This window comes from Buteo buteo, chromosome 13 (assembly GCF_964188355.1).
Source record: "Buteo buteo chromosome 13, bButBut1.hap1.1, whole genome shotgun sequence".
NCBI classification, from domain to species: domain Eukaryota; kingdom Metazoa; phylum Chordata; class Aves; order Accipitriformes; family Accipitridae; genus Buteo; species Buteo buteo.
Window position 1 is genome coordinate 7,709,700 of NC_134183.1, and position 10,156 is coordinate 7,719,855.

At 61.2% G+C, this 10,156-nt stretch overlaps 2 protein-coding genes across 2 annotated transcripts; both read right to left on the reverse strand.

The window, feature by feature from the left end:
- Positions 1–583: 583 nt before the first annotated feature.
- Positions 584–8,138, reverse strand: LOC142038749 (uncharacterized). Its single transcript, XM_075044474.1, has 8 exons — positions 8,065–8,138; positions 7,605–7,943; positions 7,046–7,384; positions 4,943–5,087; positions 4,008–4,114; positions 3,393–3,445; positions 2,655–2,792; positions 584–2,385 (listed from the first exon to the last, which is right to left on the reverse strand). The coding sequence occupies exons 1-8, from the start codon at positions 8,102–8,104 to the stop codon at positions 2,293–2,295; spliced, it is 1,254 nt and encodes a 417-aa protein (XP_074900575.1). The 5' UTR covers positions 8,105–8,138; the 3' UTR covers positions 584–2,292.
- Positions 8,139–8,303: 165 nt separating this feature from the next.
- Positions 8,304–9,381, reverse strand: LOC142038750 (CMRF35-like molecule 6). The gene is made up of 3 exons (XM_075044475.1): positions 9,264–9,381; positions 8,813–9,151; positions 8,304–8,647 (listed from the first exon to the last, which is right to left on the reverse strand). The coding sequence occupies exons 1-3, from the start codon at positions 9,298–9,300 to the stop codon at positions 8,457–8,459; spliced, it is 567 nt and encodes a 188-aa protein (XP_074900576.1). The 5' UTR covers positions 9,301–9,381; the 3' UTR covers positions 8,304–8,456.
- Positions 9,382–10,156: the final 775 nt, after the last annotated feature.

Sequence of the window (10,156 nt, forward strand, 5' to 3'; positions counted from 1 at the left end):
GAAAAATCACTGTTCCCTTTCGGGAAGGAGTGAGTTACAGGAAAGCTTGTGCACCAGGATAGGACATCTCCACTTTCAGCAAATTCCCACAGCCAGAGCTCAGAAATCATGATTTTGGGGCAGAGTTGGTTGCACGGTGTAAATCAGCATCCCTGCCCCTGGAACCAGCCTGGCTGCGCGGAGCTACAGCGCCCAAATTCCCGGGGCAAGGGAAAACTCGTCTACCCAGGCAAAACCACTTGCATGGGACTGTGTGTGTGGAAGAGCTCAGGTTTTTTACTCCCAGCCCTCTTTCCAGCAGGAGTCAGCCCTTCCAATGCCAAAAATGCAGAGGTTTTACCTGCCAGGCGTTATTTCTCTCTTCCAGGCAGCTGCCCTGAAACACCACTAACGCTGGAGAAAAGGCAAATTTCTCATGCTCTTCAAGTTACCTGAAAAAGCTTGAAAGTCTTCAGCTGTTAAAACTTTGGTGCTCAAAATGGCTCTTGCAGAAGGTGCTGCTGAACACCCCACCTTTGCACACCCCGAGGATCCCGCACCCTCCACCCCCCGGTGCACCCCCATCATGCAGCTGGCGGCTATTTCTGCCTTAGCGCAGCGGCGAGGGCTTTAATTTAAGTAAGCCATTTAGTTCTTTTTTTAAAGCATGAAAACTACCTCCAGATATGGCATAATGGGACCTGGTTACCTAAAAAAAATAATCCAACTGATTCGTCCTCCCGACTCCTTCAGAGAAGGGGTGTTATTATCTCCAGTAATAAATGGGGGAGCAGGAAAAGCAATATGTGATTTTCTTTTTTTTCCCCAGTTCCACATGAAATTTGTGGCAGAAGAAGTTTGTTCCCATGGGTGCAGAGGGGTTTGCTTTCCCTTTTTTCCCAGTGATGGCTGGAATCTGGCTGGATGCTCCTTTTCATTACAAATTGCAGCGATGCTTGTCTGTGCCGTCGCCGTTTGTTCCCTGTGTGCTCCCTTCCCTGAAGCCCGGCCTCAGCAGGGTGGGAAGGACCTCCTGACTGAACACAAGAGGAATTTTCCTTCCATAGGAAGATAAGCTTACATAGGAATAACCTATAGGAATAACCACAACTGTCATACCACTGACATCTACTTGCAGCCGCCTTTGGTTTTGACAGAGCAGGGATGCTCCATGTGGCTTCTCGAATAAAACAATTACAGAAATACTGAAACAAAGCACAGGGGGCAAGAGCGTGCCCCAAGCGCAGCCCCATGAAATGTCCTGGCGGGGAGCTGTGCCTCAGCTGCTGGCAATGGGGTTGCTGGTTTGTGCTGGAGCAGCAGAGTCCTTGCCCTTAAAGATCTGGGTTGCCACGCTGCTGGAGTCCACCTGGGCACCAGTAAGGGGTCAGACCTGCTTTTGGGGCAACACTCCGCAATAATCCCTTTAGCGTGGTACAAATACAGCTAAATACTGTGCTAGATGCTATCAGATTCTCAGTTCCTGTCACTGATAAAGGAGCGATACTTTACACAAAAGAACAAGAACGTATTTAGTGGGTGGCAGAAAATAAATTATAAGCAGAGAAGAGCAGGGTCGCGGTTACAGCCCACCGTGTGCTCCCAGCCTGGGGGTCCTTGGGGGTGACGGGGGAAAGAGAGCAGGAGCAAACGTCCCTGGGGGCTGTGGGACCAGGGGGGTCAGGGGAGACGCTTTCCAGCTGCCGGGCAGGAGGGACGGGAGTACCTCTGCCATCTCCTTTGCACCAAGACCCTGATGCACTACACCCTCCACCCGAGCCCCCCAGTATTTGGATATAACAAATGCATTTGGATATAACATTTCTTGCTGTCCTGCTTCCTAAGAGCTGCCAGTTCTGCCTGGCATCGGCATGAAAAAGTCTGAGGGGACTAGGAGTTTTGGGAGCATCAGCCCACGTGAATAACAGCCAGAGGGGCAAGCGGGGTGGGTGCTGGGTGCAGGGAGCCAGGCAGCCCACCCGCAACCCCCAGCCCACCCTCACCTCCCACTGCTGGGCTCTTCCACACCCTGCCTGGCTGGTCTCTGGCCTGGGCTACCCCAATGCAAGGGGCAGTTTTTTATTCCCAGCACCATTGCTGTACGGGTGAGGTCTCCAAGTGCAGAGGGATGATTTCATCCCACTCCACGCCTCCTGCTCAACCTCTTCCTCTTCGAGGTTGCTCCAAGGAAATGTCCTAGCCTACAAGAGCAGCAGCTCCGCTGTCAAGCCAGATCCTGCCCGAGCCGAAAGCCAGCCCATATCCCGCTGGCACTGCCGGCAGCGGGAGCAGCCCATGGGGCCAGGGGCCGGCTCACACCCTCTTCACTGTACTGTAGAGCTCTTCTCTGGGCTGTGGAGCTGACGGCATGTTGGCATATGTAGCCTCTTTTTCCTCTTCCAAATGCTGGGAAAGGAGGGGGATAAACAAAAAACATCCTTCATAGGGTTGCTCCAGGGCAACACCACCTGCCATAACTTCTCTCGGCTGCTTTAAGCACCCAGGAGCAGCCGTGGGGACCGGAGAGGGCACCCACGTTACCCAGGGTCATTTGCACCCCAGCTTGGCATGTCCCATTGCAGCTTCCTCCCTACCCACCCAACCCATCCCGCCGACCACCCACCCCAGCTTTCCACCCACCGCCTCGAGCTCGGCACTGCTTTGCATTCTCCTACCTTATTGCTCTGCGTGATCTCCGTGTACTCGGTCGTGGTGTCTGCCAAGCAGCGCAAAGCCTCGGCATTGCTGTACAGCTGGCTCTCGGCTGTGCCTGCGTGGGGGTTAATGTCCGCGTAGTTCAAGGCATCCGCTCCCTGACACGCGAAGGAAAGGGATGAACTCTTAACCTACTGCTGCTCCCCTGCCTGCAGCCCCCAGGGATGGGAACATCTCCCGTCCCACTGCCTGTCCTCGTGAGAGCTGAGATGGCTGCGGGAGCGTTGGGGGAAAATTTAACTTGCAGCAAGGGCTGGCTCAACATTCCCCAGGGGAAACCTGGTTAGTGACACCAGCCCCTCCTTGAAAGCTGGCAGAAAACGCTAGAAAATATTTCCCAAGCAGTGACCGAAGATCCGCTGCCCCGCAGCCTCCTCAGGTGTGCTTTACTGCAGGTTCCCAAGGCTGTTCCACCCAGAGAAGCAGCTCCCATGCTTGGAGGGGCTTGGGGAGAAACCTCTCAGCTCAATCCTAAATTCCCTTCCCAGGAATACTCAGCGATAGTCACACAAAATCCCTGGTTGGGTCTTTCTGTTGGCAAATGGAGCCTGAAGGATCCCTCCCAGCCTGAAGGGCCATGGACCTCACTGAAAGCAAATGGCTCTGGCAGCTCGCTTGCTCAGCTCAGGGTGTAACATTTCCCCTCTCCAGGTGAGCTCAGAGCACACCATCCCAAGACCTCGTGCGGTTTATCTTACTGTTTGCGATGTGCTGCGAGTCCTGTCCATCTCTACAGCTGCTCCGGAGAGGGCTGGATGAAGCACGGATGTGGTTAGACACGAGTGAAACCAGAGGAAAAGAAATGTACTAAAAAACTGCGCTGCCACTGCAAATCTCACTGTAAAGCAGGAAGGGAACCTGTTGCCCCATCAACCATCTAAACTGGACCAGTTCTTCAAATAAAACCAGACCCTGAGTGCCAGCTAGTGACATCCCCTCCTGTCCCTCGCCATCCTTCACACCAGCCTTAAACTTTGCATCAAGCCTAGGGCAAGCCTGGCCTATGCAACCAAGCACGTCTAGAGAAGCTGACGGTGCCCAGACAAACTCAAGCGGGTACCGTGCCAGGCAGCACTCACCCCAAGAGCTGCCATTCCCTGCTCCCATGGGGATGAGACCTGTGGGATGATCCCACTGCTCCCTTGGGGGAAGGAGACCTCCTTGTTGGAGGTCTCAGTAGTGGACCCAGGAACTGGATGGAGCAGGTATGGAATGGGGGAGAAAAAATGAAATATAGAGGAAAAAACAAATATAGCAGAAGACAGGCTCTGATGCAGAAACAGCGTGTGTGCGGCCGTGACAGCTTCGCTTACCCTTCTTCCTCTTCCTGGACATTTTTACCAAAATGGCAGCAGCAATTGCAAGCAAAAGAAGAACCATTATGATGCCTGGAGCGAGGATGTGCTCAACCACTTGCAAGCTGCAAGAAAAAAAGAGTTTCTCTTCTCACACTTCTCGGAAGCAGACTCGGGAGGAACCAGCATGGAGCAGGCAGGCAGGGAGTGGCTGTGGGTGACGGGGCTGGCCTCGGGAGGGAGGGAAGCAGGCGTGGGGGCGGTCAGGCTGCAAGCTGGGCACGGAGCAAAGCAAACTGAAAACTGCAGAAGCAAACGGACGCTCGGGTCTGAGAGCGGCTGCGTCTTCGCTGTTTTAAGGATCGGTTTCTGCACCTAATTTTGCGCTCGTTTGACCTTGTTGTAACGGGCAACCAGGCGAGGTTGGTGCGCCAGCTACCCCTCGAGTGTGCTGATGGGAAGCCTCAGCTTTGGTCACTTCTTGCATCACCTCTAAGAGGCAGGAGAGGAGGGAGGAAGCTCTGCCACTTTGTTCTCATGCCTTCTCAGCTGTCTCTGCCAGGCTGCATGTGACTACAAAGCAGAAGAGGACCCAGCCCAGGACCTGGGTTTCCCACAAGCAAACAGTCCCTCTGAGTTTTGGGGAAGGAAACAGGGTCAGCGTTGCAGCCAGAAACCACTTCTCACATGGTGATAACCTGCGCCTTGCTTAAGCTGCAAGACGGACAGGGAACAAGCAGAGCTTTGCTGGGGCCAAGCGACCAGGCACGCTGTGATTATTCTCCACGCGGAGTGGCTGGCTGAGAGGATGAAATGCTGGTCTCTAAAGGCAAAAGCAGGAGGTCTGAATCCTTAAGGGAGGTGTGAAGAGCCCGGAGGGTTGCAGGGCTCCAGGTACACCAGAGAGACCTCGTGGAGGGAGGTGACCGCTGCGGGCAGGAGCTGGTACTCACTGTGGAGGGCCGAAGTGTTTGGGGTGGGAGTGACTTGATCCTGGTTGCGTAGACTTCCTCCAAGGAGCTGTCTCCGTGGGGACTGATACAAAGCTAGTGAGATCAGGGTGCTTGGTGGTCGGGGCTGGGGAGGAGGAAGAGGAAGCTGTAACAAAAAGAGGAGAGGCTCAGTCAGCCTCCCTGCCTCCACGGGGGGAAAATGCTGTGGGTTTTGCAGAGACTCAGAAGTGACCCACTTACCGTCACACCAGGAGAAGCTGTGTCCCCTCTGCCACATCCAGAGCACACTCCTCAAGGTGGGAGGGCTGTAATCCCCTGCCCCTGCCCAGGGGCCTTTTCGTGGTCCCGGTCCCCCCCCAAATGTGCATGCACGCAGCAGAGTTCACCCTGCAGGAAGGGGATGTGGGCACCCCATGCCTAGACCGGTACTAACACAACAGCCACATACAAGTGTCCCACCATGGGAGCTGGTCCCTGGCAAGGGGATGGAGAGGGATGTTCATCAGGGTCTGGTGCCCACAGGCACTGGCTGCCCCACAGCAGGAAATGGGGCAGCATGGGGCTGTGAGGAACTCCCTGGTATTAAAAAATAAGGCAAGGAGAGCACAGACAGGGCCAGCAGGATCTGATGAGAGGGGAAAATGGGGCACGGAGAGCAGGATGGTGCACCCCAGCTATTGGGGTGACTGACCCTGGGGCACCAAGAAGGGGCTGTGGTGAGACCTGGGAACGGGGAATGGGTGAAGGCAGCACTTGCCACAGTGGCAGCCTGCCCAGCCCTGGTGACACACCCTGGGGCAGCCCCACGCGGCATGGGCACCCACCTCCTCCAGGGTGCCCCTCACTGCAGCCCCCACTCCCAGCACTTGGTGGAAGACACACCAACGCTGGACCTGGGGGACCCACAAGTACTGACCTCGGCACACGATCACCTTCACGTCGTCACTGTCATCAGGCAAGAATTTGCTCTTTCGCACCCCACAGCGGTAGGTGCCCCCGTCCGACTTTTTCAGACCCTCCACAGTCACTGTGAACACCCGCTGTGCACGATTGTCCCGGATGGAGAATCGGTCCCGCCGCACCTTGGGATACCGCTCCGAGGTGATGACGATGTCAGTATCACAGGTGTAAAGGGTTCCCGGACGGCACCAGAATTTCGGCTTCGACTCCTCGCCGGGCTTGTACGTGCAGTTCACCGAGAGGGACCCCCCCGGGAATCCCCACACGGTGCCGGGCCCCGTCACCGCCCAGCAGCCTGCAGAGACACACGGAGCCGTGGGAGTGTCGCTGCCGCCGCCGCCGCCGCGCCCGTCCCGCCCGTCGAGGCCGCTCCCCGGGGCCGCCCCGGGACCCGGGGGGGTCCGGCCCGGCCTTACCTGGCAGCAGCGCCCAGGCGAGCAGCGGCAGGAGCTGCATGGCGGCTGCGGCACGGCGGGGCTCGGCGTCCTGCCGCGCCCGGTTCCTCGCCGCGGGGCCCGGCCCGCCCCCGGGGCCGCCCACGCAGACTCGCCCGCCCCGTCGAGGCGGAGCGCCGGGACCCCCGCGGCTGCGCGACCGCAGAGCCGCCGGAGAAAAGAGCTGGAGGCGCGGAGCGGTGGCAAAGAAACTTTATTGCAGCCGCCGCCGGCGGCGGGAAGGGGCCAGCGGGGCCCCGGTGCTGCCCCCCCCCAGCCTCCGTCCGCGCCGTCGGGGCCGGGGCGTCCCGGGGCAAAGCGGCACCGGCTGCGGCCGCGGGGTCCCCGCCGGAGGCTCAGCCGCCCCGCAGGCTGACCCAGAGCACGACGGCACTCGCGGCCACCAGCACCAGCACCTGCAGCCCGGCCAGCACCGGGAAGACCCTGAAGGGGCTGGGGTTCCTCCGCGGAGCGTCCGTCCCCGCGGTGGGCGGCGGAGGGGTGCTCGGAGGGAGGACGGGGGCCGGGCTGAGCGTCGGGGATGCACCTGCGGAGAGGGGACAGATGCGGCGGGTGCCTGCCGGGCACCGACCGGCCCTTGTCCTTCTCCAACCCCGTGCGCCCCAGGTACCGTCTCCTCCCGCAGCCTGGCCCCTCGGTGGTGGTCACTGGTGCTGTGCGGGAGGGTGGAATACGTGCAGGGACTGACCTGGGGACACGATCACCTTCACGTCGTCACTGTCATCAAGCAACAATTTGCTCTTTCGCACCCCGCAGCGGTAGGTCCCCATGTCCGACTCTTTCAGTCCCTCCACAGTCACTGTGAACACCCGCTGTGCACGATCGTCCCGGATGGAGAATCGGTCCTGCCGCACCTCGGGCTCCAGCTCCGAGGTGATGACGATGTCAGTATCACAGGTGTAAAGGGTTCCCGGACGGCACCAGAATTTCGGCTTCAACTCCTCGCCGGGCTCGTACGTGCAGTTCACCGAGAGGGACCCCCCCAAGAATCCCCGCACGGTGCCGGGCCCCCTCACCGCCCAGCAGCCTGCAGAGACACACGGAGCCGCAGGAGTGCCGCTGCTGCTGCCACCACTGCCGCCGCGCCCGCCCCACCCGTCGGGGCCGCACCCCGGAGCCGCTCCGGGGCCCCGGGGGGTCCGGCCCGGCACCCACCTCCTCCAGGGTGCCCCTTACTGCAGTCCCCGCTCCCAGCACTTGGTGGAAGACACACCAACACTGATCCTGGTGGACTCACATGTACTGACCTCGGCACACGATCACCTTCACGTCGTCACTCTCATCAGGCAAGATTACGCTCTTTCGCACCCCACAGCGGTAGGTGCCCGTGTCCGACTTTTTCAGTCCCTCCACAGTCACTGTGAACACCCGCTGTGCACGATTGTCCCGGATGGAGAATCGGTCCCGCCGCACCTTGGGATACCGCTCCGAGGTGATGACGATGTCAGTACCACAGGTGTAAAGGGTTCCCGGACGGCACCAGAATTTCGGCTTCGACTCCTCGCCGGGCTCGTACGTGCAGTTCACCGAGAGGGACCCCCCCGGGAATCCCCACACGGTGCCGGGCCCCGTCACCGCCCAGCAGCCTGCGGAGACACACGGAGCCGTGGGAGTGTCGCTGCCGCCGCCGCCGCCGCGCCCGTCCCGCCCGTCGAGGCCGCTCCCCGGGGCCGCCCCGGGACCCGGGGGGGTCCGGCCCGGCCTTACCTGGCAGCAGCGCCCAGGCGAGCAGCGGCAGGAGCTGCATGGCGGCTGCGGCACGGCGGGGCTCGGCGTCCTGCCGCGCCCGGTTCCTCGCCGCGGGGCCCGGCCCGCCCCCGGGGCCGCCCCCGGGGCCGCCCCCGCAGACTCGCCCGCCCCGTCGAGGCGGAGCGCCGGGACCCCCGCGGCTGCGCGACCGCGGAGCCGCCGGAGAAAAGAGCTGGAGGCGCGGAGCGGTGGCAAAGAAACTTTATTGCAGCCGCCGCCGGCGGCGGGAAGGGACCAGCGGGGCCCCGGTGCTGCCCACCACCCCCCCCCGCCTGCGTCCGCGCCGTCGGGGCCGGGGCGTCCCGGGGCGAAGGGGCACCGGCTGCGGCCGCGGGGTCCCCGCCGGAGGCTCAGCCGCCCCGCAGGCTGACCCAGAGCACGACGGCACTCGCGGCCACCAGTACCAGCACCTGCAGCCCGGCCAGCACCGGGAAGACGCTGATGGTGCCGGGGTTCCTCCGCGGAGCGTCCGTCCCCACGGTGGGCGGCCGGGGGATGGTCGGAGGGAGGACGGGGTCCCGGCTGAGCGTCGGGGATGCACCTGCGGAGAGGGGACAGATGCGGCGGGTGCCTACTGGGCACCAACCGGCCCTTGTCCTTCTCCATCCCCCTGGCCCCCAGGTACCGTCTCCTCCCGCAGCCTGGCCCCTCGGTGGTGGTCACTGGTGCTGTGCAGGGGGGTGTGGAAATACGCACAGGGACTGACCTGGGGACACGATCACCTTCACGTCGTCACTCTCATCAGGCAAGATTACGCTCTTTCGCACGCCGCAGCGGTAGGTGCCCCCGTCCGACTTTTTCAGTCCCTCCACAGTCACTGTGAACACCCGCTGTGCACGATTGTCCCGGATGGAGAATCGGCCCCGCCGCACCTCGGGCTTCCGCTTCGAGGTGATGACGATGTCAGTACCACAGGTGTAAAGGGTTCCCGGACGGCACCAGAATTTCGGCTTCGACTCCTTGCCGGGCTTGTACGTGCAGTTCACGGAAAGGGACCCACCCGGGAATCCCTGCACGGTGCCAGGCCCCGTCACCGCCCAGCAGCCTGCGGAGACAGACAGAGCTGTCAGAGTGCCGCTGCCACCACAATGACGCCTCCTGGCCCATAGGGCCGTTTCAGTGTGGGGCTTCAGCCCCTCGCGTCCCCTCAGCCCTACCTGGCAGCAGCATCCAAGAGAGCAGCAGGAGCCACATGGACAGGCTGGCCTGGGCCACGCGTCAGGGCAGCCCTCCTGCCCCTCACGCTCCTTCTTCGTTGCGTGTCTGGGGCTTTTCTTCCTCTTGTGCCTGGGGTACCAAACCCGTTGCTGCTGGAGGTTTAGTGAGGGCGTGAGATTTCTTGTTTCGTCTGGTCTCAGCTGACTTCCTGCCGTCCCTGTCATCCAGAGCACTGCTGTGCACTGTTCTCTGAGTCCTGCCGCTGCACTCCTGCCCCCGCTCCTTCCTCTTCCCCATGGGGTCCCCTTTCTGCCCCTGGCATGGCCCCCGTGGCGGGGTGCACTTCTGCCTCTCCCCTGCCTCGCTGCCACACTGCCCAGCTTCTCTGGCCAGGCAGGTCACCCAGCGGGGGTTCTGCCTCTCGAGGGGTGGCTCAGCCCTGCACAGGGACCCCCTGAGCCCCAAACGTGCCCACAGGTTGGGGGCAGTGCTCCTGCATGGGCACCCTGTCCCCCCCCTCCATGAGAAATGCAGAGGGGGAGCCGCAGCCTCCCGTCCCTGTGCAGCTGGATGTCAGCACCCATCCCCGCTGCCATGGCCAGCACGTCCCCCCGGACTGTCCCCAGCACAGCCCTTCTGCAGCTCAGTAGCCTCATGCCCAGCACCCTGATAGCATCTCTCCAGCCTTCCCCCCGTCTCCATCCCTTGTCTCATGGAAGTACCAGTCCCCTCCAGTGTCCTCTCTCCCACCCCTCAGCGACTGGCTGAGCCTGTGCTGGGTCGGGCAAACCCTTTGGAAGAAGCTCCCAGGGGTGAGGAAGGGTTTGGGGATATGTGGGGACAGCCAGGACAAATGCAGCCCATGCACAGGGACCAAACCCACGCTGGGTGT

What these genes read in the sequence shown, in the direction of transcription:
- LOC142038749 (XM_075044474.1), bottom strand. Translation starts at nt 8,104, where the DNA reads ATGCAGCTCCTGCCGCTGCTCGCCTGGGCGCTGCTGCCAG. An exon ending in AAACACTTCGGCCCTCCACA is followed by an intron (nt 4,115 to 4,942) that starts GTGAGTACCAGC and finishes TTTTTCTTGCAG; the next exon opens with CTTGCAAGTGGTTGAGCACA. An exon ending in AGATCACGCAGAGCAATAAG is followed by an intron (nt 2,386 to 2,654) that starts GTAGGAGAATGC and finishes CTCCTTTCCCAG; the next exon opens with CATTTGGAAGAGGAAAAAGA.
- LOC142038750 (XM_075044475.1), bottom strand. Translation starts at nt 9,300, where the DNA reads ATGTGGCTCCTGCTGCTCTCTTGGATGCTGCTGCCAG. An exon ending in CTCTTGGATGCTGCTGCCAG is followed by an intron (nt 9,152 to 9,263) that starts GTAGGGCTGAGG and finishes CTGTCTCCGCAG; the next exon opens with GCTGCTGGGCGGTGACGGGG. An exon ending in GAAGGTGATCGTGTCCCCAG is followed by an intron (nt 8,648 to 8,812) that starts GTCAGTCCCTGT and finishes CCCTCTCCGCAG; the next exon opens with GTGCATCCCCGACGCTCAGC.